Source organism: Monodelphis domestica, chromosome 8 (assembly GCF_027887165.1).
Source record: "Monodelphis domestica isolate mMonDom1 chromosome 8, mMonDom1.pri, whole genome shotgun sequence".
NCBI lineage: Eukaryota > Metazoa > Chordata > Mammalia > Didelphimorphia > Didelphidae > Monodelphis > Monodelphis domestica.
The window spans coordinates 97712554-97738552 of NC_077234.1; the positions used below are offsets into that span (position 1 = coordinate 97712554).

At 34.7% G+C, this 25999-nt stretch overlaps 1 protein-coding gene across 11 annotated transcripts in view; it reads right to left on the reverse strand.

Annotated features, from left to right (window-relative positions):
• The window catches only part of DGKH (diacylglycerol kinase eta), a 239208-nt gene that overhangs the window by 70888 nt on the left and 142321 nt on the right, over positions 1-25999 (reverse strand). For 10 of the 11 annotated variants that reach the window (XM_001363032.4, XM_016425028.2, XM_056807290.1 and 7 more), the window contains 6 exons: positions 20003-20107; positions 19590-19722; positions 8368-8474; positions 5752-5877; positions 3597-3699; positions 1708-1870 (listed from right to left, as the gene is read on the reverse strand). In XM_001363032.4, coding sequence (XP_001363069.2) covers positions 1708-1870; positions 3597-3699; positions 5752-5877; positions 8368-8474; positions 19590-19722; positions 20003-20107 — 737 coding nt within the window. Of the gene's footprint in view, positions 1-1707; positions 1871-3596; positions 3700-5751; positions 5878-8367; positions 8475-19589; positions 19723-20002; positions 20108-22532; positions 22562-23169; positions 23297-25999 lie in introns of those variants that run through there. The other variant, XM_007501528.3, reaches the window with a different exon arrangement.

Genomic DNA, 25999 nt, shown 5'->3' on the forward strand with positions numbered 1-25999 from the left:
ATCAGAAACAAAATAATCATTTGACTAATGTTAATATCTTTCCAGTAGATGCTCTAAATCACATTATGTCCCTTAATCTAATATGTGGGCCTTTGTATTGCTTAATTTTAATTCCAGTACCCTATCCTTAAACAACTTTACTCTTGAATGAATGTGAATACCTTCTCCACTGGTAGAGATCATAACTCATCCACAACTCATCCAATAGGTACTTTTGCTCATGGCCACTGGTAAATCTTCCATAAGGTGTTGCTATTTGATGTGCTAAACTTTCTCTTCAATATTCAAGAGACCTTTCTCCAGATCTCTTGACATTACTTGAGGACTACTATGACATCAGGGCTGTCTGTAATTCCTTATTCTCTCAACAGGACTGTTACTACCAAGTATCTTCTATGAGATCCATCACACATCTTTTTTTGTGGACCATTCATCATTGACAGTAATCTACCACCAAATGAAACCCACTCTCACCCTTTCAGTTTAACAGCTAGGTGATACAATAAATGGAGCCCTGGGCTTAGAGTCCAGACATTTGGAAGATCCAAGTTCAAATATTCTTTCCATTACACCATATTCTCCAATATATTTTTAAACTATTCTCCCTTATGTACACCTTTGTATTGAAGTCACCAAGTATTAAAAATATATGAAGATTTAATTTAGATAATGTCAAATTCCTAATTAAATTTCTCTAACTCCTCAGTTTTGGGGCAGCTATCATCATGATAGTGTTTTTGCCTATGCTAATCATAAGTACCTTGAAGAGCATTGAGAGTACCAAGAATTGTTTTAATTTCTTGGCTATGGGTGATGATAAAATCAACTAAGCCATTTCCTATGTTTGCCTCTCTAAGGAGAACATGTAAGTCATGGTTCTCTTAATGGTGAGAATGTCAATGATGATATGATTCCATTCTTCTAGTAATGTATCATCTTAGAAGTCACTATGTAACATCTGTAACCTTGGAACTCACATTTACAGTAACAATAGCAAAGTTAATGTTTCTAGATGATCAAAAAACTGACTCATAATATGTCCAGCTCCCATTTCTGAAAGTTTCCACAACACTACCGAAGTAGAAGAGACCAATTTTAAATTTTCTTTGTTTCATGGGTTAAACTGATCAAAGAATTCACCACTTAATAGCTAGTCCTTCCATATTTAGCTAGACTGATCTTCAGAAAATGGTCAGTCTATTGCCAGAGGTCTGCTCAATGTCTTTTCACCATGGTAGAATCTACCAGCCCTTGGTTTTTATTGAGAGCCTTTGGGAGCACAAGGTTACCTGAAAACACAAGCAAGGCAATAAAATAGATCTTTTGTGAGAGTATCATTACCCCCTATAATTAATAATAGTATATTGTATATAAGTTGTATCATTAGAAATAAAGAAATGTTTTCTAGAGCTAAGCAAACTGATACAGCATTACTGCATATAACTGCTAAATGGAACTCGTTAGCCAAATTCTGAGAAATTAAAAAAATAAAATTTAATGAAGTTATTACAAATTACAAAATAGAAATAAATATCTATAAGCTAATTACTTTCTTTAAAATAAAAATCAATCTTCTATTCACATGTATTTTTAGATGCATCTATAATATTGAGGGCAAATGCAAATTTGAGGGGAGGCAAATTAAATTTCATAGTTTATACTATGTTTTATTTAAAGAAGGTTTCTAAATAATGCATAATGTATTACCCCAAGTGAGGTCCTCCATTTATTAAATCAAACACCTGAGCAGGATTTAACAACTGTTTAAATCGACGGAGGAATTTTACTCCCTGATTATCTCCACTTTTAGAGTTGACAAATACCAAAAGAGGGCTAGCACGAGATGGTGGAGCTGTTGCTTTCCAAAACCCTGCAAAAACATAAACAGCAAAATCAGTAAAGGTGGCTTTCCTGTTTAAATAACAGCAATTGAGAGAAAGAAAAAATGTTAAAATTCATAAAAATACTATTAGGTGAACATTATCTGCTATTTGAATACTGGAAATAATTAAGCCACAACAAAAGCTGTACCTTAGTTCAATTTTATTGTTTTCATATAGTTAGTATTAGAATATGCTATATTTTTGTACTCGAATGTTCCATAGCAAAAGATTTTAAAATTCTGAGGATAAAAAAATCAACAATAGCTACCATTTTCTGACTGTTTTGCATAGAAGCCAATTAAATATAATTTTGGACACATTAGTTAGCCTCTCCTAAGAACACTTGGTTTTTTTTAAAGTACAATGTTTAGTGGTAGCTAGGTGGACACTTCCTAGCTATGTGACCCTGGGCAAGTCACAACCCCAACTGCCTAGACCTTATTGCTCTTTTGCCTTGGAATTGATACTTAATATCAATTCTAAGACAGAAAATAAGGTCTTAAAATAGGTTATTTAATAAATCACAATGAATAATTTTAATTTTAGTTTACAATAAGATGATTCATTTATTATTTAATAAAATGTTTATTTCCTCTTCAACTCCTATTTCTTGTCTAAATAATTATTCTTTAATATGGAATATCTTTAATAGAATTTTGATATGATCTGACTTAAAATTACATATATTTAAATATGCTATGTCAAATTATATTACTTAAAAACAAATTACTTTCTCAAGTATAAAGCACAATATCAGTGCCATATAATATGAATGATGATGATATAATTAAAGACATACTAATAATAGAGGGTTGAAGTATATGAGCAATGCAGTGTAGTAGAGAAAGCAATCCTCAGAGTTATGAAAACCTGGTTTAGGTCCCATCTCTGACACATACTGGCCATGTGTCTAAGTCCCCTAGGCCACTCTCTAACACTATATGTTGTAGAGCACTTAGTTGGCCTTGGTATAGGGAGTTCCTCAACCAGAAATACTCTATACCAATGAAATATCAGATCCAGTGTAAAAAAATATATTATATAGCATGTTTAAGTTTAAGTTAATGCAAGGGATTAGTAGTATCTGGTATACAAAATCCCCTGAGATCAAGAGTGGAGGGGATGCCTTTCTAAAAGTAGTAGCCTATAAAAATATTGCCTGGATGTTTGTGGTGTTTTTTTTTTCCCCATTATAGCTCTTTTTTAAAATACTCCCCATTCTGCCCTTATTCTCAGATTAAATTTTCCCCTGCAACAAAGAAAAAATGAAAACACTCAATATGTTATGAAGGCCTAAGGTCCTTAGTTCTATATTTTGTACTTAGAATCAATTGATATCATTCTTAAAAGAACATTATGATGGAAATTGCATAATACTTTATAATTTGTCTAAAATTTACTCCTAAATTCATGTAGTTGGGGTTTTTCATAGCTCTTTTCAAGCAATAATCAATAATTATCTTAGTTTTAACTATTAAAATTAATAAACAAATAACATATATAAAAACTTCACCAAAAAGCAGCTGAATTTTAGAACTTTAATGTTTCTATCAATTCACAATTTATATATAGTTTTCCTGTTTAAACAGTTTAAATGAAAGTAGAGTGAGACTAATTTTGGAATAAATAATGGTAATTGTGTGGATCAAACAAAAGTATGCATATGCATGATAAATATATGTCAAGAACACTCATTACTATAGTATTACGTACCATCAGAGTCTATGCTGTTCAACGCAATCGGTGGTATGGTAGATACCTTACACTGGTCAAGCGGACATTTATAAGGAAATAATTCTTTGCAGGCAGTGTGTACCTAATAACAAATTAAGTTTGATAAATACCAGTGAAAGAAAGATATTCAGTTCCCTAATGACTTATCATATATATTACAAATATAGGTGAGTGCACACATCACAAAAGATCTCATCATTTTTAATATGTTCTAGTTCAAGGCATTTCCACCTCAATATCAAGTCACGGCTTCCAAAGGTCTAGTAATTTGGAGATTAGAGTCCTTTTTCAGTCTCTGCTAAAACTTACCTTAAAACTGTACTAAGACTGTGAGGATACACTGTATGTTTATGACATAATGCCAAGTCAGATGCTTAACTTATAGATCTCAGTTTTATGGTCTGCAAAACAGAGACCTAATGTACTAAATAGAATTCTCAAGTGAGAAAATCAAAAGGGTTAGGGGATGGCTACAAACACTGAGAAGGCAACCACTGTTTTACAAGATAACAACACTAACTGCAATCACTTAGATCCTAACTTTGGATGCTGCAAGTACTAACTTACTTAATAAGACCAATGTGGTTTGAAAGACTCTGTGCCCAAAATACCATAAGATCAAGAGTGTTTGGGGGGAGGGAGGTTATCTAAGAGCAATAGCCTTTAAAAATATTGCCTTGATGTTTTTATTTACTCATTATAATTCTTTCTTCAAATTCCTCCTACCCTGCCCTAATCTTCAGATTGACTTTTCCCTTATAATAAAGAAAAAGTGAAAACACTCAATGTAGCAAATGCTCCTAATAATGTATACAACTTTTGAGCTAGAGACTTTTAAATTAACAATAGATAAGGAGACTACATAATTCAATGGCATAATTGTGCTGTGGGATAACTAGAATATTATACCATTTTATTCTAAATTGTGTGAACAATTGAAAAATAATCAACAATAACAGTAGTTACTGGAAGAAACCAATGTACAAGGAGAAGAAAATGCTGAAGAAAATTATAACAAAGATAACGATAATCCCGATTTTTACATATAGTTTATATAATCAGTATAAGATCAGACTTTCACACATATATATTTGTCACTTACTAGACACATTCTGGTGATAGACTTCTGTTCATTTAGAATAGTTCTCTGATAACAAGTACAATCTCTCCTAGGAGGTTAAGTCTTTCCAGGAAAATAACACTTAGCATGACTCGTGTCCCTATTGGCATAGGTCTTTGAGAAACCAGGACCACAATTGTGTGAAGGAAATATACCCTCCCTCCCTTTCTGAGGTTGCACAGCTACCTGCATACCTGGGTGAGCATGAACTTAACCCAGAGGGGAGGATTGTGTGAAGGAAATCATTGAGTGAATTGAGTCACAAGGATAGGATGGGAGCCAGAGAAAGACAGCAACAGAGTCAAGAGATCAGCACAGAGGAGGCAGGGTGGTTGTCCCCTGCACTGTCCTCTGGACTGTCACCCTCTGTGGCCCAGGCAAAATAGAAAGCCACAGTTGGCTCCTGAGATGTGATATGTGAGAGTTAGTGGGCAGAGAAAAAAGTTTGATAAACTGAGGCAAGAGGTGATTTTGCTCTCTTGACTCTTCCGTGTTTGTGGCAGGATTGACTTTCCTGTGAGTGTGGCTAGGGGCCCCTAATGGTGGCCACTGAATAGCTAGCTAAATGGAGCAAAAAAGGAAAGTACCTATACATCTCTCTCTTGTTTTTCCATTTTTTCCCCTGCTACTTTGGATTTAATAAAATTATCTATTTACAGCCAGTCTTATAATTTTCCCTCTTACATCCTCATACCATCGAATGTTATCAAATTAGAACTGGAGTAGAGGAAAAAAATTCCTTAATGCAAATACTATATACCTATGTGAAAAATATGGCCTATTATTATAGTGAGGCATATTTATAAAGGCTTTAGATTGTAACAGACAAGTCCTGCTTAAAAGGAATCTATATGATTAGCTCAGCAATGTCCTAGCTTTTTTTTTGTCTTCCTGCCAAGTTTTATAGTATTTAAAGACTAAATAAGAAAATATAAAAACAAAACAAAAAATAAAAATAAAAAAAATGAAAACAGTTGTCAAACAGCTTTACACACCACAGCAAGAAATGCCTACCATAGCTTTACACCAAAGGCACTTCCAGTCTTGGAGACGCAGGACACTGCCACAGGTCTTATCACAGACTGCACATTTGGCACTGACTGGCAAATTGCCTTCTAGCCATTGATGAGGCATGGCTATCTGTGGGGTAAGGGAGAAGAGGGAAGATTGAATCAGCAGAGAAACAGATAAAACAAATTTAAAATTTAATAATCACTCACATTAATCACCCCTTTTAAATTCATATTAAGTGTAATGGTGTCTTGGTTAAAAAGCTCAAGTCTACAGACTTTGGACATCATGGCTTTAGACATGGGAAAATAATCTTTACCTTGTATTTTATGCACTAAAATTGCTGGCAAAAAACCCATCATTTTTACCCAATCTTTTTATTTATATCCATGTCTACATTCATTGCCCAAGCAATGTTATCTTTTAACACGAAGAGACCTACAGACACACAGATACACAAGCATAAAGTAAGCTTGTATATTAGCCAAGTGGGCAAGAAGGGGAGAGGGTCCATTCTCTTCTGTCATGTAGGTTGTCGTCTACATTATTAGTGCTTATAAATAGAATCTTTTAATATGAACAAGTAGCATACATAATTTTAAAAGCCTGGAAAGGTCACTCTTCCTGATACATACATGGTGAAAAGCACCACAAGGGTGGAATGAGGGGCACTGAAAATGAAAACCTGAGATGTAGAAAATTCTTTTGGATTATCCTTTAAAAAAAACTCAGTTTAAATGCAATCTGAGTTGCAAGATAATGAACACAATGACCTCTACAATCCAGAGCACATGATTTCTTTGTTAATTTAAATTTATATTTTAAAAATGGTTTAAAAGATTGGCTAACATGACAGCAAAGGAAAGTAATGAATGCTGGAGGTGATGTGGCAAAGTTGAGACATTAATTCATTGCTGGTGGAGTTGTGAATTGATCCAACCATTCTGGAGGGCAATTTGGAACTATGCCCAAAGGGCGATAAAAGACTATCTGCCCTTTGATCCAGCCATAGCACTGTGGGAGTTTGTACCCCAAAGAGATAATAAGGAAAAAGACTTATACAAGAATATTCATAGCTGTGCTCTTTGTGGTAGCAAAAAATTGGAAACTGGGGGATGCCCTTTGATTGGGAAATGGCTGAACACATTGTGGTATATGTTGGTGATGGAATACTATTGTGCTCAAAGGAATAATGAACTGGAAGAATTCCATGTGAACTGGAATGACCTCTAGAAATTGATGCAGAGAGAAAGGAGCAGAACCAGGAGAACACTGTAGTACACAGAGACGGATACACTGTGGCACAATCGAATATAATTGATTCTACCAATTCTGTGTTACTTATGGGAAAGAACACTATTCACATTCAGAGGAAAAACTGTGGGAGTAGAAACATAGAAGTAGAACAACTGCTTGATCACATGGTTCAATGGGGATATGATTGAGGATGTAGACTCTAGATGATCACCCTAGAGCAAATATTGATAATATGGAAATAGGTCTTGATCAATGACACATGTAAAACCTAGTGGAATTGCCCATTGGCTACCAGAAGGGAGGGAAAAACATGTATCTTGTAACCAAGGGAAAATATTATAAATTGACTAATTAAATAAATTTTTCAAAAAAATATTAAAAAGGTGGTCTTTTCTATTTATTAAATTCTAACAATAATAACAGGTAGATTAAATACAGGTAGCTGGTACACAACTTTAAGATTTGCAAAATATTTCATATATATTTTCATATTTGACTTTAAGCTTCAGTTAGAATGGCAGGTAATCAAGAAATGTTAAGTTGTGCATGGTTTGGTAAAGTAATTGGCACATTTCTAAATAAGATGCAAAAGGGAGTAAGTTCTGGCAGCTAACAACAAATTCCTTTTATTAGCCTCTGCCTCCATAATGGATGTAAATGCTTTCTAAAAATCCCACCCACAAAAGCTCCACCCCTTTTCAGCACTGTCTAGTAGCCTGGTATCCCCAGAATCTGCCAGGACTACTGTGTAGAGATATTACATCCCTACACAGGAAGAAAGCAATAGGATTGCAAAGTAGAGACAAAGTCATTTGGAGAGGCAGGCACTGAAATCTGCAGGGGTCATGAAAGGCTTCAAGTAGAATGTGCTGCTTAAGCTAAGCCTTGAAGGAAGCTAGGAATTCTATGGGTCAGGAGTAAGGGGGGCATGCATTCAAGAAATGAGGGATAGTATATGCAAAAGGAAAGGAGGGCATATACATATAATAGTCTCCTTTTTATAGCAAGTCAAAAACAAATGATCTGATACTATATTACTCCACTACAAAAACATTCTTCTTAACTTCACTCAGAAACTTTCTTTGAAGACCTCAAAAAGAGAGCTACAAAAAAGCAAAATAAAAAGTCTTAGAATTAATACCAGTAATGACTTCATTCTGATTCTAGAACAAAACTTATACATGATGACAGCAGAGATCTTGCTCAATCAAGATGATCAGTTTCCCAAAGAATTCAGATATTTAAGTGACTTATCGAATCTACTAATTTTTGCTCCCACTTAATTCTGAATTCTATTCACTCAAAGCAGAAAACATGCAACTCTAGCTGTAGGAACATGTAACAGGCAAAGTAGAAACTTACACCATCTTCATCTTCAATGATGTCTTTCCCAATGGAAGCCAGAGTAGTCCATTTGCAGTTATTCGTGGCCCTTACTGCACATCTTTTATGTGCTTTGAACTTACACACTAAAATAAATGAATGAATAAATATATGTCAATCATTCCTTATTCTTTTAAAGTTTACCAAATGTAAATTATTCAACAAAATTAATTCAACAGATACTAGGAAAAAATTCAAACCACATAATTCAGATATAAGGTTTTAATTCTAGTTTTGTTAGTTTACATATATATGATCATTATATTGTGTATGTATTTAAATTATATTACATGTGTAATTTAAAATTAATAGTTCCCATTCATATAACACTTTACAAAGTGCTGCCTTACACAAGAATACTATGAAATGAGTAATGCAAGTATTTAAAAAAAATTGTATTTTCTGTCTTAGAATCTAAGGCAGAAAAAGGGCAAGGGCTAGGTGATAGGCGTTAAGTGACTTGCATGGCTAGGAAGTATCTCAAGACAGATTTTAACTCAAGACCTCCTATCTCCAGGCCTCACTGTTCTATCCACTGAGCCACCTAACTGCACCCTAATGCAAGTATTATTTTTATTATTCCCTTTTTATAAAGGAAAAAATCGAGACTCAGAAGTGAAATGATTTTTCCAAGTTCACAAAGTTAGCAAGAAATGGAGTATGAATTCCAGCTCAGGCCTTCTTTCTATAATGCTATTGATGCTTCATCACATTAATTTTTTAGAAATCTATAACCAGAATATCAAAGTGCCATACCCCTTAATGGGGACATAGGAATGAAATACTAAACAGTTGATACCAGTCTTATCTGAGATAAAAAGAAGGGAGGAACATCAGATTTTATATTTTGAAAAACTAAGAGAGAAGAATATGAAAATTAATAGGAAAAGATGGAGAAAGTTTTTTGCAAGTATACCCCCAAAAAAGGAATCTTGAGATTAATAACTAACATGACCAGGAATCAGAAATGGAGTATGATAAATTAAAGTCATTATTCTGGGATACCTAAGTGGTAAATACAAGAGATTGGAATAACGATGTGATTCTGCCACTAAATTAATCACTGCAAATCATCTCACAAGGGCACGATATCCTAAAATCAACCAGTCAATATGCATTTATTAGGCACCTACAAGGGTCCAAGCACTGAGTTTTTAAGTGCTTAGAAGATAAAGACAATCTAGCAAGGAAAGACAACACACCCATATGTAAGTATTATATGAAATGGATGCAAGGTGACTTGGAGAGGAAAACACTGACATCTGCAGGGATCCTGAAAAGATTCAAGCAGAAAGGGCTGCTTAAGCTAAGCCTTGAAGGCAGTTAGGGATTCTAAAAGGCAGGACTAAGGAGAGCATGCATTCGAGAAATGAGGGATAGTCTGTTCAAAAGCAGAAAGACATGAGAAGTCCAGGGGTAATGTTCATTAAGAAAGCCAGTTTTGGGGGCAGCTGGGTAGCTCAGAGGATTGAGAGCCAGGCCCAGAGATGGGAGGGTCTAAAGTTCAAATATGGTCTCAGACACTTCCCAGCTGTGTGACCCTGGGCAAGTCACTTAACCCTATTGCATACTCTTCCCACTCTTCTGCCTTAGAACCAATACACAGTAATGTGTATTGGAAGTAATGTGAAACAAATTTGAAAAGGTAGGATGAAGTCAGGGGACAGAAGATTTTTAATACCAAAAAAAAGGAATTTGTATTTGATTCTGGTGGGTAATTGGAAGCACATGGTGAGATTTCAATGCAGAGCAGAAACATAAGGCAGGTCCCAAAGATGTCATTTCTCCAGGCTACTTAATAATTCTTTTGAAGTTCTTGAAGAACCCTTCTCTAGAGTTTACTCCATAAAGTAATTTTTTCTCCCTTATTCTCTCTGTTCCATGAGGGTTCCACAGTACATATCCCAGCTCCACCATGTTTATCAGGGAAGCAAAGAATAGAACTTTAAAATGTTACCCCTATAAGGGACCTTGGAGATCAAATCATCCAAGCCCTTCCTCCTTCAGTCTACAGATAAGGAAGCTCATGTCTAAAGAGGTATGGTGAATTGGTCACAAACTCTAAGTGGCAGATTTGGGACAGGCAACCAAGATTAAAGCGTCAAAGAGCAGTTATATTGCTGTTGTAACATATTGTCTCCCCAACAAACAATGGCCTTCATGAGGCAGATGAAAGCAGGAAAAGCATGTGGTATATTTAGAGAACCCAGATGATTTAGGTAAGGGCAGTAGCCAAATGGAGAGATTGAGGAGAATTCTCTAACCACAGAAAAAGAGTAGCCAGGAATTCTGGGGAAGGAGGATGATCAAGAAGATAGCAGCTGTGGGCCATGGAAAATCATTTTTAAAAGTCCTACATAAAGCGATTCTTTTTATAGTTCTGGAACTAGAAGAATCCCAGGAAACTTAACTGTGATATTTAGAGGGCTAATGGTTATCTATTTCTCAATCTGGGTTTTATTTTTATTTATAGATAATCTCTTTCTGTCTCTGTCTGTCTGTCTGTCTGTCTCTCTCTGATACACATTCCCTTTCTCTCCCCTCTCCTTTTCCTTCTCCTTCTCCCTGTCTCTGTCTGAGATCTGACTTTATTGTTATTCCTTTGAGCAAGAGAGTAGAGAAATTATCCTAATACTTCTTGATTGTATATGTGATTAGACAACTAACTGGCAGAAAAGAAAAATCCCTTCCTGGAGAAGAGGGAGCAATCAGTCAATTGTCAGTCAATAAGAGAACAGTATATATTAATTTATTTTATATTTTTGACCCATTCAAGCATATACAAAAAAGTATCTACATGTGAATTAAAGACAGGCAAATTTAATAAATCATAATCAGTCCACAAAAGCAAGAAGTTATATAAACAATGAAAAATTTGTTCATACTTTTTTTTGGCCCAGATCTGTGATTTCAAGAATACAAGGAACTGGAACATGTAAATAGTTTAGTGGATAGAGAGCCAAGACTAGAGATGTGAGGTCCTGAGGTCAAATCTGGCTTTGGACACATCCTAACTATATGACTCTGGGAAAGCCATTCAACCCCCACTGCCTAGCCGTGTGTTGGCAAACCTATGGCATGCATGCCAGGAGGCTGCTCCCTTCCCCCTTTCCATATGCACCTGAGGACATTTATCACATGATCTGCCCCTCTGTCCAGCTTCCTCCCTCCCCTTTCTGGGGTAAGGGGGGATCATATGTAGCATGAGGGTCGCAGTTTGGGCACTTGGTCTCTAAAAGGTTTGCCATTACTGACCTAGCCCTTATTGCTCTTCTGTCTTGGAGCCAATACTTAGTATCAATTTTAAGACAGAAGATAAAGGTGTTTTTTTTAAGAGTACAAGGAATTCTGGGTATGGAAATGTCCTGCACTGTAACATAGTTTTAAAGCTCTACCTGGAGCACTAATACTATTAATAATCTTTATTGTTACCATGTTTCAGAAATTGATTTTTCCCCTAGCATTTTACCTATAAGAGATATTTTCTTAAGCCACTGTCAGGATGATGGCTACACAACAACAGTCTTTAATCTTACTTTTACCTAATTTGGTAATACAAAAATCAAAAGATTAGAAAATAAGCCAAACTCTTTTGAAAGATCTGTGAACCAGTCACTATTTAAATCAATAAATAAAATAAAATTAATGAAAAAGCATGAACGTTCCTTCTCTGATTTCAAACTCCACTTTCCCTTTGTGTTTAGAAGAAACTCCCATTATATGTTGCTATTTCATTAAGTATGGGCATGCTGGGTGGCACAATAGATAAGAGTGCCAGGCCTAGAGTCAAGAAAGCCTTACCTTCCGGAGTTCAAATCTGGCCTGAGACATTTAACTAGTAATGTGACCCTGAACCAGTCAGTTAATCCAGTTAAGTTCAGTTTCCTCAACATATTATTTCATTTAGGATTTCAATCCACAGAAATAGTAGTTATAGGTCTTATATGCAAAGAAATTCAGTAACCATCCAAGAAATGTATGATCAGAAAAAAAGCTATGTTAGTCAAATAGAGCAAGAGATACTGATAGCTAAAGTGCATGGCTGGTACCTACAGGAAGTTTAAAAAATCCAAAGAAAGGTTTCTACTATATTAAGTAGATAGCCTATGGGAAGATTTATTGGAAGATATGGGCAAGAATCACCAGATAAGAAGTCATGGATGAATCACCTACCTCATTAGCAAGAAGTATCCACATTAATGAGATAATATTTTATTCAGATCTTGACTTAATGACCATTAAAAGATAATTTTTAAAAGATAATTTCTCAAAACCATGCTGATATTTTGTCAGATGAAATAAAAATAATCAATGGAAATGTGCTTTCTGTATCATACTGTTAGCATTCAGTAAATATTAAACCACAAAAGTATGAGATCATTACAAATGGCTTAAGATAGAAGATGATAGAGCACTCAACAGAAAGAGCATTAGATATTGAGTCACAGGACCTGAGTTCAAATTTCAGCTCTGCCACTTACTATGTGATCTTTGAAAATTCACTTCTCCTTTGTGGCTTTAGTTTCCTTAATTGCAAAACTGAGACTGTGGTGAGCTAGATGAACTCTAATGCCATTTCCATTTCTAAATTTTTAGTATCATAATCCTAAATTGTTGACTGTAGCTGAACTGATAATGTTGATTTAAAATAATCACTATCATGTCAAGGACACTTTGAGAAAGGGATACTTTTGTTAATCATTTTTATCATTTCACTTAATAGACTATTCAAGAAATATTTCTTGTTTTTTCTAATGTGTGTAATTTATATAATCCTTATTATAAGATTTGAAATGATAATGCAATATTCTTCATTGTAACCAAATAAAACAAATGAGCATTTTCCTCAAGAAGGAATCAAGGCAGAAAAGTTAAATAATTTTTAATGGTCTCGTGAATCAATTACAACTTGTTAGTAACTGTACCTTGACACAATGAAAAAGGTAAACTTCACCGTCTTATAGGATTTCACGATATTTCCTAAATGTCCAAGAATACTAATAAACAATATGCCAAAGCTTTTTAAAATAGCCCACAAAAATCATTAAAGAGATGCCTCAACAACTAAAGCTTCAAAAAATAGTCACAATAGAGACATCCTCATCAAGTAGTTAAAAAGAATCTTTTATTTATAGGAGTTTATAACTCTTATTTAAAAAAGGTTTTAGACATCCTACTCTTATTACCATAACAATATTCTTATTTTATTATTAAATGTTCAAATAGCTATATAGTCAGTTTATTTTCAAGCTTAATTCTCTCATAACTATGTAAGTAACTTAATAGAATTCACAGGGATAATATGGAAAAATTCTTTATCAACAGAGTACCACATTATATTCCTGTTGGTATGAATGTTTTTTAAGTTGGCAGGCTGAGAAAGGACAATAAGTCCTCATACTTTACTTTTTAGTTTAAGAAGCAAAAAAGGAAAAATATATGGTCTTCAATGCAAATGGGAATCAATTAACTTCCTAGAAAATGCATTAACATATTTAGACTGGTAAATAAACTTAAACTACATTTTTATTAAGTAAAGATAACATCTTTCTTAAATTTTTTAAAAAATCTTACAAACTTAGAAAGTGAGCAAGCCTATGAGGCAACTTGAGGGTACAAAACTTTATAAAATTTATCTGGAAAATAGTTTATAATTGAAATATTCCTATAAATTCTCTCATATAATAAATCACTTCTGGAAAATCTATGGTAATGTTGGATCACAGGCAGCAGTACATAATTTAAAACCACTCATCTGATGATTAAAATCACGATCTATTACTTTATAATGATTCAATTATAAGGCACCATCTATTAAAGACTACTTGAGATCATTTTGTCCCCTAGAACAATAGTAAAAGGGGCTGTAGTGTGTTTATTAGAAAAAAAAAAGAGATCACACAGTTCAGTGGAGAGAAGGCCAATTTGGAATCAGGAAGATCTGAGTTCATTTCCTACCTCTCTCATAATATGTGACCATTGTAAATTAACTAAAAATTCTCTTTTCCTCAGTTTTCTCATTTGTGAAATGAGATAATAATAAATGTAAATTTAAAAAAATGTAAAATGTGGATAATAATACCTACAGTGCCTGCTTCCCAAGGTTGTTGTAAGTTTCAAATCAGATCAATGTATAAAGGACATGGCAATCATTAAATCACCATATAATGTCAGTTATTGTTACTATTATCATTATAACTATTGCCATGAGCAATTAGTGCTAAAATGTAATGCCTCTAAAAGAAAAATTGACTTTCTTCAAAAATCTTCAATTAAACATCTTTATGAATGCTATTCTCAGTGTGATACAGAAGAGAGAGCACTGGACATGGATTCAAGTCTATCTGAATCTGCTTCTTCTTTTATAAAAGGGAGATAATAATAGCATCTACTTCCCAGAGTTGTTATGATTTTAGGGTTAAAGCTCAATTCACTATGAAAATCTGACCTATTATTATAATTCCAATTCATCAGTCAAGAAATAGGGCAAATCTATATCATTATAATAAAAAATGCTACCAAGGTTAATTTACAGTTTTACTACTCTACTGATCAAACTATCAATGTGATACTTTACAGAACTAGATAGAAAAACAACAAACTTCATCTAAAGAAACAAAGATCTAGAATGTGAAGGGAAATAATGTAATGAGGTAGTAATAATGAAGGAACAGCAGTTGTAGACCTCAAATTATGCTATGAAATGGAGGTCAATAAAAACCATTTATATTTGTACATCAATGATATAGGTAGTGGTATATTAATAGAGCAAACTAGACAAGGAAGAATAATAAGAATATAACTCATTAAACTAGTGTTTGATAAACTAGAAAATAAATTACTTGAGCAAGAACTCAGTATTTGATTTTTTTTAAATGCTGGGAAAACTGGGGAGCAGTTTGTCAGAAATTAAGCTTAGACCAAGATGTTACACCCTATTCCAGATAAAATTTTAAAGGTATATTTGACCTTAATATTAAAAATTGTACCATTAAAATATAGGAAAGGCATATCAAAGAAGTCTTTCACAGCTACATGTAGTTGTATTCTTAACCAAACAAGAGATAGAAGTAGTCACAAGAGATAAAATGGTTAACTTCCAGTTACATGAAATTGAAAAGCTTCTGCACAAACAAAATTAATGACCCTGGGATGAGAAGAGAAAAAATCTTTGTATCATATTTCTCAGATAAAAGTGTAGTATCCAAGACAAAGAAACAATTAATATGTATGGATATATATGTATACACATAAGTGTGTATGTATTACATGTGCCTGTATATATAATAGCCAAGTAGTTGAAGAAAAGATAGGAAAAATAGTTTTCTCAGAAGAAGAATTGTACATTATTAATAACCATAAGAAAGAATGCTCCAAAGTACTATTAATAAAAAGAATACAAGTTAAAACAATCCTCGTATTTTACAGATTGGCAAATATGACAAAAGATGGGAATAGTCAGTGCTGGAGCGGTTGTGGGAAGACAGGTACACTAAAACATTTTTGGTGGAGACATGAAACAGTACAACTATTCTGAAATAATGCAATTGAATTGTCTATATCTTTTCATGCAGAGATTCTATGTCTAAGCTTATACTCCAAAGAAATCACTGATAAGAAGAAAGTCACTAGGGGAGAGTCAAATGTGTCAAATGAGTGAGCCACTTACATTCTCATCATGGTCTAGAAGGACTTTAGTTTTAGGATATTTGCTGAGAATGCCAACTAAGCCAAAAAGGGCCCCAGCCCAGGATAGGTGAAATATAACCAGTGCCACCTTCCATGTGGCTTTAATAGTCTATTTTGATGTTTCTTTCCTCCAATAGAAGGCCTATCAGATGGGAAACATGGACCAGGTCATATCCATTTGATTCCTGATGGATCAATTAGGCAGAGACTCCTACAAAATTGTTGGCTATTTTCTTGCCAATCAACTACCTTTGTAGATATACATCAGCCTCTATTATATGTTGGTAGCCCTCCTAATGATGCTTCTTTATTGCTACTATGAATACAAAAACCAAGGTTCCTTAATGTCATTCCCTACCAACCTGGCCTTCCTTTTTATGTCCCCGGGGACAATATTAACCAGACTGTTTCTCCTCAACCCCAGCCCTTCAATCCCCAAGGAGGTCTTCAGGGGCAATACTTTCCTATCTATAGAGCCCATTAAAAACTCTTCACCAAGCAAGAGACAATTGAATGCATCTCCAGCCTTCTGTACCTGCTGTCTTGTCTGCCCCAGATCTATACCAGTTTCCATAGAACTTTACTCACAGTATCTCTACTAGTTTTCCTAGTGATTTGAGATAACACAATGTATGATGTACAAACTGAAAATGCTGCTAAAGATTCCTGAGGTAAGGTAGACTGATGGCAGCTTCCTGATCTGCCACATCCCTTGGCTCATAAACAGCCTCGACATGCTGCTTCTGGACATTATTATTTCAGTTCAATTCCTTCTATAGAAAGTTATTTTCCTTTCTTGAGAGACACCCACTTCTGGGCTAGAATCTCTGCTGCCCATGTAAGTCAAAGATGATAAAAAGACTAAGCAGACACTGGGGAAAGTGAAGGAACTTGCAAGGGAATCAGTAGTGCTGTTAGCTAGGACGGGTTTTAGTACTAAGGGAGCTGGAGGTAAGGAAAAGTCCTGAAACTCTCCTACTTCTTGCTGCCTTCCTTGCCCAAGTCTTCTGTTCTCAGTTCTCTGAAAGACTCCAAGAACCTATCCAGGTCCACCTTGTAGGAGCCAGACCCTAGTGGCACCCAACTTAGCTCTTAGACTTCCGGGCAGAGCAAGTTAGGCAGGGATTTGTGGTCAAAGAACTAGGCTCCTTTCAATGAGGACCTTCAGAATATATTCCCTCAGGCCCTCCCTCAATTGGGTTGTAATTACTTTCCCTATATTCCCAAGAACTGACCTCTGGTCTTTCAGGAACCAACACAACTTAGCTAGTACCTTCTCCATCCCCTATATTTTATCCGGCACCAAATTTCCTAGTAAAATCCATTCCAAGTGGACAGCCCAAAATTCAGGTCTCCAAATATATCAAAATATTTATGGGGGCATTTTTTAAGACAGCAAAGAATTGGAAACAAATTATATGCTCATTGACTGGGAGATGGTTAAACAAACTATGATAAAGTCTTGCAATATTATTGTGAATTAAGAAAGGATAAAAATGATGGTATAATTTGCTATTGGATGAGGTAATAAGAGTCAAAAGAAAAAATAACATACACAGTAGCTGTTGTTCAGTCATTTCAGGTATGTCCAACTCTTTATAACCCCATTTGGAGTTTCCTTCTACAACTCATTTTAGAGATCAGGAAACTGGAGCAAACAGGGTTAAGGATTTTGCCCAGGGTCACAGCTAGTGAGTTTCTGAGGCTAGATTTGAATTTGGAATCATGAGTCTTCTTGACTCCAAGCACAGATATTTATCCACTATACCACCTAGCTTGCCCCTACACAATTGCTACAACAATGTAAAGGGAAAGAATTACAAAATGCTCAAAAAATAGATGTTGCAAGTTACAAAGAAGGATCAAAGAAGAAGTATGAGAATATATTTGCACCCCATTCCTTTGCTGAGATGGGAAGTAATGAGTGTGACACATTGCTCTCTGGGAGAAAAAATGTAGTAGGGACACTGGGAGAAATGATGATGATATTAACAAAAAGATAAATATATATTTTTAGAAAGAAAAATAGGCCAAAGATTTTTTTAAAAATTTAAATGGATTAAGAATGTTAAAGATTCATAGAACTAAACATAAACTTTTGGAAAGAGTAAAATAAGCACCAGTCTAAATTATAAATAATATTTAGGAAACAATCAGTAAATAATCAGTTAAAAAGCATTTTGCATTGTAAGTTCAGTCAGGATTAAGCAAATAATACTAGGAAAATAGCCATTTGAAAAAATTCTCCAAATAACTACTTGAGAAATGCCATTTAGAAACATACTGAGATTCTACTTCACATCCATCAGATTGGCAAAGCTGACAAAAAAAATGAAAATTATAAATATTGGAAGAGTTAAAGCAAAACAGGCACATTGATTTGCTGTTAGCAGAGCTGTGAACTGGTTCAATTGTTCTGGAAAGCAATCTGGAATTATGCACAAAAAGATAATATACTAAATATGTCTTTTGACACAGTAATAATAAATATGTGTTGATTGATTGATTGAATACCACTAGCTATATACCTCAAAGTGATAAAAGAAAGAGGAAAAAATCCTATATGTTCAAAAATATTTGTAGATGTTCATTGTAGTGGCAAAAAACTGGTACTAAGGAGATGCCCATCAATTAGGGAAAAGCTGGGCAAACTGAGACAAAAGATGGTTTCAGAGGCATAGAAAGATATATTGACTAATGTGGAATGAAGTCGGAAAAAGTAGAAGAACAATTTAAAATATAACATCAACATTGTAAAGCCAAACAATTCTAAAAGACTTAAGAACTCTGATAACTAAATGATCAATTATGATTCTACAGGATTAACATAGAAAAATACTGCACATCTCATCACAGAGAGGTGAGGAACTAAGAGAAGAAATAAGAAATGAATTGTTAGACATAACCAGTATGATAATTTATTTTGCTTGACTATCTGTGCTTATGAGATAGAAGATTGGCTTTCTCTTTCCTTGCTTCCTTCCCTCTTTCCTTACTTTTTAATTTTCCCTCCTTTCTCTCCACTCTCCTTCTTTCTTTCCTATCCTTCCATTCTTTCTTACTTCCTTTCTTCCTGCCTTCCTTTCTTCCATCTAAGAGGAAAGAAAAAATAAATGCTTCATAACTGAAAAAAAGAAAAACCTATTTTTAAATAAAAATTTGATATAAAAATGAAAAACAAAAGAAACTGCTGGTAATTTCAGAGCATCAATGCCTCACCCTATTTTGGTTTACAGTTTCTATCACTCATTGGTCTTTCCCATTTCTATCATATGTTTCTTTTAAGACAAAAAAATTTCAAAGTTACTCATAGATTTTGAGCTCAATTTGATGCTAAAATAAACTTTAATCTCTAAAGTCAATATTCTATAAAATCTATGACAGTCTCAATCTTGTCTTTTACCCATTCTGTCATTAATAGTTCTCTATTTATTTCAGAGGATGCTCTTACATCTTATTTTCATAGCTTTGGGAGACACTGAAGTAGGAGAGCAAAACTCTGAATATATTACCTTCACAAGACAGACCATGGGAAGTAACTCCTGAGAGACTCTCGCGGCACACATTACAAAAGGTAGGTCGAGCATGGGAGCAGGCATACCAGTTATGCATCCCTGAGAAATGTTCCACATTAAATTGTGCTGCCTAAAAAAGGAGAAGTTAAGACAAATTTGTAAGTACAAAATATGGCTATTGACAATATATATGAAATATACAACACACAAGAAAATTAAACCTCAAAGCGATACTTAAAAACTATAGTACATTCATTTACACTAATATATACTACTTACATATATACTATGCATAAACATATATGCACTTATATATTATTTCTAAATGTATTTATTTTAGTCCAACACTTGGAACTCTAGTGATTTTTTATTTTAATCAACATGATATAATGGAAGGGATATTATTTTACCTCATAAAGTTCCCTTGACTGTACAGACTTTAGTAAACTGATCCATTCTTCCATCTCCTTTCTGTTCTCGGCACACAATACCAACCGCCTGAAAGGGGTGATTATCTGAAAGAGATTTCTCAACTTAATGATTCCAAATAATAACAGAAGAAATTATAACATCTGACAAGCCAATTCCATTTTCCACCTCTTTGCTATTCCTTGGTGATGAAAACAAAATGTACTCTATAAATATAAGCAAAGTTTAATCTCAAACCATAATGCAATGCTTAAAATATAAAGCTTCTATCTGTGGGGAAATTACCTTCATCCTTTATATTCTTATAGGAGTCTCTCTTTTTTAGTCACATTATTACTTATTTATCATACCTTTTTTATTATGGACTACTAAAAATCAGAAGCAAAAAAATCGTTTCTTTATCATAAGAATGTCAAATAAACTTCAAAACAATATTGAATTGACTAAGTTTTCAAAAGAATTACATTATGAAGGAGTTCAAGAATAAATTGTGATAAAAAGGGACATCACGTCTGGTTATATATTTATATCCATTTTTATGGAATTTACCATTTTAAAGTTGTTTGGTTATTAATAAAATAGCATTACACAGGAATGTTAAATCCAATCCCTATTGACTGATTTTAAGCAGGGGTTTAATTTTGTGGAACTTAAAGCCCTGGAGGTAAAATAGGAAACACAGGCAAGAAATGGGAGGGGGAAAAAAAGAAAGCTCTTTCAGGTACTTTTCAGTACCTGCATTTCCCAAAACATTGGAAAATACTCTATAATTCTTGGTTCATTAATATAATGGCAAACAAACCACAGAAACATTAGGCTTGCTTTGTTGCCTTATATGCAACTTTGTCCAGATTCTTAAACATTGAACTTAAAAATTCAAAATTAATCCACCTCAGATAAAGGATCATCAATGTGCTTAGGGGAAACAATTAAAAACAGGGGAAAATGTAGCACAGAAACTGCTTCTAGTTGTCAACTAAAATGAAAAGCCCATCAACTTAAATAAGCATTTATTACTTTTTCAGCCTAAAAATCTCCCCACAGTCACACATTTCATCCTCGAACAGATTCCACAAGTAAAGCAAAAACTAAACATTTTAAATTACTTTTCCCCCCATCCATTCAGGACAAAAAAAACACCAAACACAAACTAATAGTCACCCTCAAAAATGAACATTTACCTTCAAGTTGAGAGAGAGAAAAAGAGATTCATCCGTCTTTGCCACTTACCCAGGCCCTACTGGACTTTATCTGCTGTTGCTTGGGTCTCAGCAGTACCTTATTAAGCTCAGTTGCACTTTAATATATCTGACAAGCGGCACTCTCACTCAAGTGCAGCAGGCTATCAATCACATGGGTAAGTAGCTCAAACCTTTTAGCTTTGGGTATTTTCATACATGGAATTGAAAGACTTTTCACTTTGGTCTTCCCTTCAGTTTCCACTACCCTCTTGACAGAACTCATTAACAGTTGGTTTCTCCTCTTCCTGAATAAATAGTTAATGCAAAGAGCAATGCTTTTTCATTACTTAGGAACCAAATGGATGCCTTATTACTTGAAAATGTTTTCTTTTTCTAGGTCAGCTCATCAAATGAAGCAGAAAGAAGCCAGTAAATCATAATATACTCTTGGCTCCAGGAGCCAGCAGAGTAGTCCAGAAATCTCTAGGCTTCACTGAATTACTGATATTACCATAACAAATACCTCCAAAAGCATGTATTTCTCCCTATCTCCTATGACATCATTACAAAGATTCCCTTTTTTTATTATTATATAGCAAGATAAGCAAGCATTCATAATACAAATAAACCAGCATTCAAGTTTTTTTTCTCAACTTTTGCATTAAATGGAATTCTAGCTAAAGTATGATGTGTGTATGTATATGTATGTATAATTTTAATTAATTTTACTCTTTTTGTTTCCTAAAAGCCATTTTGAAAAGACAAAAAGATTATACAAATAAAAAATATATTTAAAGTAACTCAATACAAATGCCTGAGGTCAATTAATCAACAGGCATTTATTAACCCCCTACTCTGTGCCAGGCATTGCACTATGGCTGGTAAAACAAATATGAAAGGTGACATTATTCTTATTCTCAAGGAGTTTACATTCTAATGGAATCAAATGTTCAAATAGTTAGAGTATTTTTCAATAGTTCAACATGGTTATGTCTATATATAGGCCTTGAGTATGTAATCTCTTCATTCTCAAGAAATAAAAAGTGCATTTAGTTGATTCATTTTAAAATCAATCCTGGCTGTAAAATACTGATATATAAATGACAAAATAAATTTTGAATAACTTTTGTGCACATAAAATAACAAATGTAAATAAAATTAAAGACATTGCCTACATTAACTATATATTTTGCCCTTACAAAGTATTACACACAAAATAGCAAGAAGATGAAATATCCTTCTTTCCCTGCTGCCACCCACCTGGGTGTTACCTGGGTGACTATTTCTATCTCCCTTCCCTTCCAACTAGACATCAATTTTTTTTTCTCACCTTGTTCCATGATAGATCCAGAGTGGAGGCTGTGGTGGCAAGGAGGCAATAGTGAAGGCAAAAGGAAAGGAGAGGGTCTCACTGCAACCCTGACCAGTCCCAGAAACATCCCCAAACCCCATCCCAGATCAACTCCCCAAACAACCAAGATACAAAGGCCTGGGGCCTAGACTTCACTTGAGAGCATAATGCCAGTTCAAGGAAGTAAAAACTAGGAAAAATTGGGTGTGTTTTTCCTCTGAAATGTAGAAAAATCATATTTTCAATCCTGTCAGTACAAAAACACCATTTAGTACTTTTGTGTGACTTTCTTCCTTTGCACTCTCCCCAGAGTCAAAAGTGAAAAAAAAAAAGATGAAGGGAAGAAGCTTAGAAGGGAGCCTTTTTATTTCTTATGAATTTTCCTTTTATTAGGATCAAAAGTAAAAATATAAATAAAACCCTTAGGGAACATTAAAACAGCCATGTCCAAGACAGTAGTGGAGGGGGAAATCCTTGATCAGAAGCAATGGAAAAGATGGAGGGTGATTAATAATAGGTGAGGCATAAGTGTCCTTGGAGAACAAGTTCTTATCGCCAATATTCTGAAGACTCTCCTTCCTTCCCTTCCCTAATTCCCTGTACCCCTCAAACCTACCCATTTGAAACCCCTGCTACAATGGCGGGTGGGCTGGAGGTGTTCCCAATAGGTGGAAAAGATGAAAATAGGGAGTCTTACTTCCCCTGTGTGGTTTGGGGAAGAAGTATCATTGCTGTCTCATGTTGGAATTTGGAATGCATTTTCCCATAGAAACCTCTTTGCACAGAGTGATTTAGATTCCACAAAACTGTTGGTACAGTACTATAGACATTTGCAGATGAGCCTGGATACCCAACTGCTAGTCTCTGGGAAACATCTTCTGAGTTCCAAACAACTGATCACAAACAATCAAGTTGTTGGTAAGTTAACAACTATCTTTTATTCTGTTTTTAAGGCTACTATGGTATTACCTGGTTTAATAAATTCTCTGAAAATAAAAGTTATTTTAAAAGTCAAAGTCAATCTTGCTTTTTATCTTATATTAAATTATACCTAGAAGGATGGATACAACAAAAAGAACTTGATTCATAGCTTTTGTTTATCCCCTATAAACAAATAACAGCAGCAACTAGACACTTGGCAAAATGGCAAAGTCCTTCCAGTTTTGTCTTCTACTCTCTCTTCCTTATGTATCCTTTATCCTACCTCAGTGGAGATGCCACCTTTTTCAGTCATCTCTGAGCACCTCTTCTCACGACTTCATCCCAAACAAAACCAGTTGGGGTTGAATAATCTTCATTAATGTTTGTTCATAGATTACATTTGAAGTGAAACTCGTTTTCACTTAAATATCAAACCAAAGATTGAAGTTAAGTCAACACACATTTATTAAGTGCTTTCTAGGTCCCAGACAGTGAGGCAACTGCTGGGGGGGTACAAATAAGGGCAGAAAACAGTCTCTGCTCTCAAGTTGTTAACAGTCTAATGTGGAAAACAATAAGCAAACAATTATGTTCAGACAAGAGACATGTAAAAGAAAAATTGGAGATAATCTTAGAAAGCAAGTATTAGACTTAAAAGATAGCCAAAGGAGGAAAAAAAAAAGACTCCTTGTAGAAGGTAGGATTTTAACTGGGACTTGAAGGTAGCCAGGGTACCTAGTAGATGGAGATGAGACAGGAGTGTATTACAAGAATGGGGGACAGCCAGTGAAAGATGCCTATAGAGTCAGGAAGAGGATTCTCGTGTTCAAGAAATGGCAAGGAAGCCAATATCACCTTCAAAGAAGGTAGGAAGGGGTTTAAAAGGCAAACAAAGGATTTCTCATTTGACCCTAAGGTAATAGGAAGTCATTGGAGTTTACTGAACAAGTCTGTGTGTTGGGGTTGGGGGGTGTGAAGGAAGGGGTTTTTCCCTTTGTTAATGGAGTCTCAATTATCAGCAAGCTGGCAGGGAATTATTTTTTTGGAGAAACCATGTAACTCCTCCTTAGCTGGCCCCAACACAATCACAGGAACATAAATTTAGAATTTAGTGGGAGGGCCTCAAGAGAAAACCATAAAACAGTGACACTCCATTTTCTATTCAGATTTTCACAGAGGCTACTTGAGGTCCAGTTCTAGGAGATGATGGCAGTGGGAAAGTGTCAGTGTGCCTTTTAACAGGACCCAGGATCTACTTAAACCTAGCAACAAGCCTGTCTACCTTGTGGTAGGGCCTTCCCATTAGACTTTCTGCTCAGTTCAACAAAGACTTAAGAGTATTAAGTGCTGACAATGAGCTAGGCACTGTGCTGAGAAGACAGGAGAAGTAAAGAGATAAAGAAATGCTATTCTAAAGGAGATTAAATGTACAGTTTCTATTTTTAATCATGTAAAAGTCCTCTACTTTATGCACTCTAACCTCCTTACCAAAACTAATTCAAAGCTCCCATTCAAAAAAAAAAAAAAGATTCTCATTTGCATACATATCTGACATTAAGTATATTTAATGATTTTTCACGCTATGACCCCCTTCTTATTGATAGTTTGGAATACACACACCTATCTTTTTTTTTTAAACCCTTACCTTCTGTCTTAGAATCAATGTGAATAATGGTTCCAAGGCAAAGATTGGGAAGGGAAAAGCAGTGGGGTTTAAATCCAGAGTCCCACAGCTAGGAAATGTCTGAGGCCACATTTGAAACCTCCATGCCTGGCTCTCTATCCACTGAAACACCTAGCTAGCCCACACCTACCATTCTTAAGAAGGAAGGTAAAAAAAAAATAAACACCTTCTAGGTTCCTAGTCAGGAACTGAGCTAAGTGCTTTATGAATATTATTTCATATAATCCTCACAACAACCTTGGGAGGTTGATGCAATTACTATCCACATTTTACAGTTTAGGAAACTGAGGCCAGCAAAATGACACCTAGGAGTATCTGAGTGCTTTGAAGTTGAATTTGAACTTAAGCATTCTTGACTACAGGACCAGTGGTCTAAACACTGCACCACCTAGGGGTATCTGTAATTCTGATTAAAAAATTTCTGACAAAGAATCATGTCCCTGAAACATAATTTCTTTATTGTGCCATCATACTTTGAGTGCTACTGGTTTATATGAATTAATCTTGGATTTTCACAGTCTACTTAGTCTGGTTACTGTAACGCATGACAATAGTACATAAAACAGGTGGAAGACAATCTGGCGTGATATATATACAAAATTCCAAGTTAAGATAACACTATAATTGTTGCTTCAAATGAACAGAAACAAAAGAACTGGGATATGAAACACAAAATAGCTTCAGGAGAGAAGAATTCTAATTCCACATTAGTTTTTTTGTACATAAACGTAAAATCTCTATATAACAAGGAACTGCAAAAACTGGAGGCTTCCAATATGAAAGCAGAAATTGAAAAGCCTAATCAATGAAAACAAACAAAAAAAATTACTGACTTTGGAAA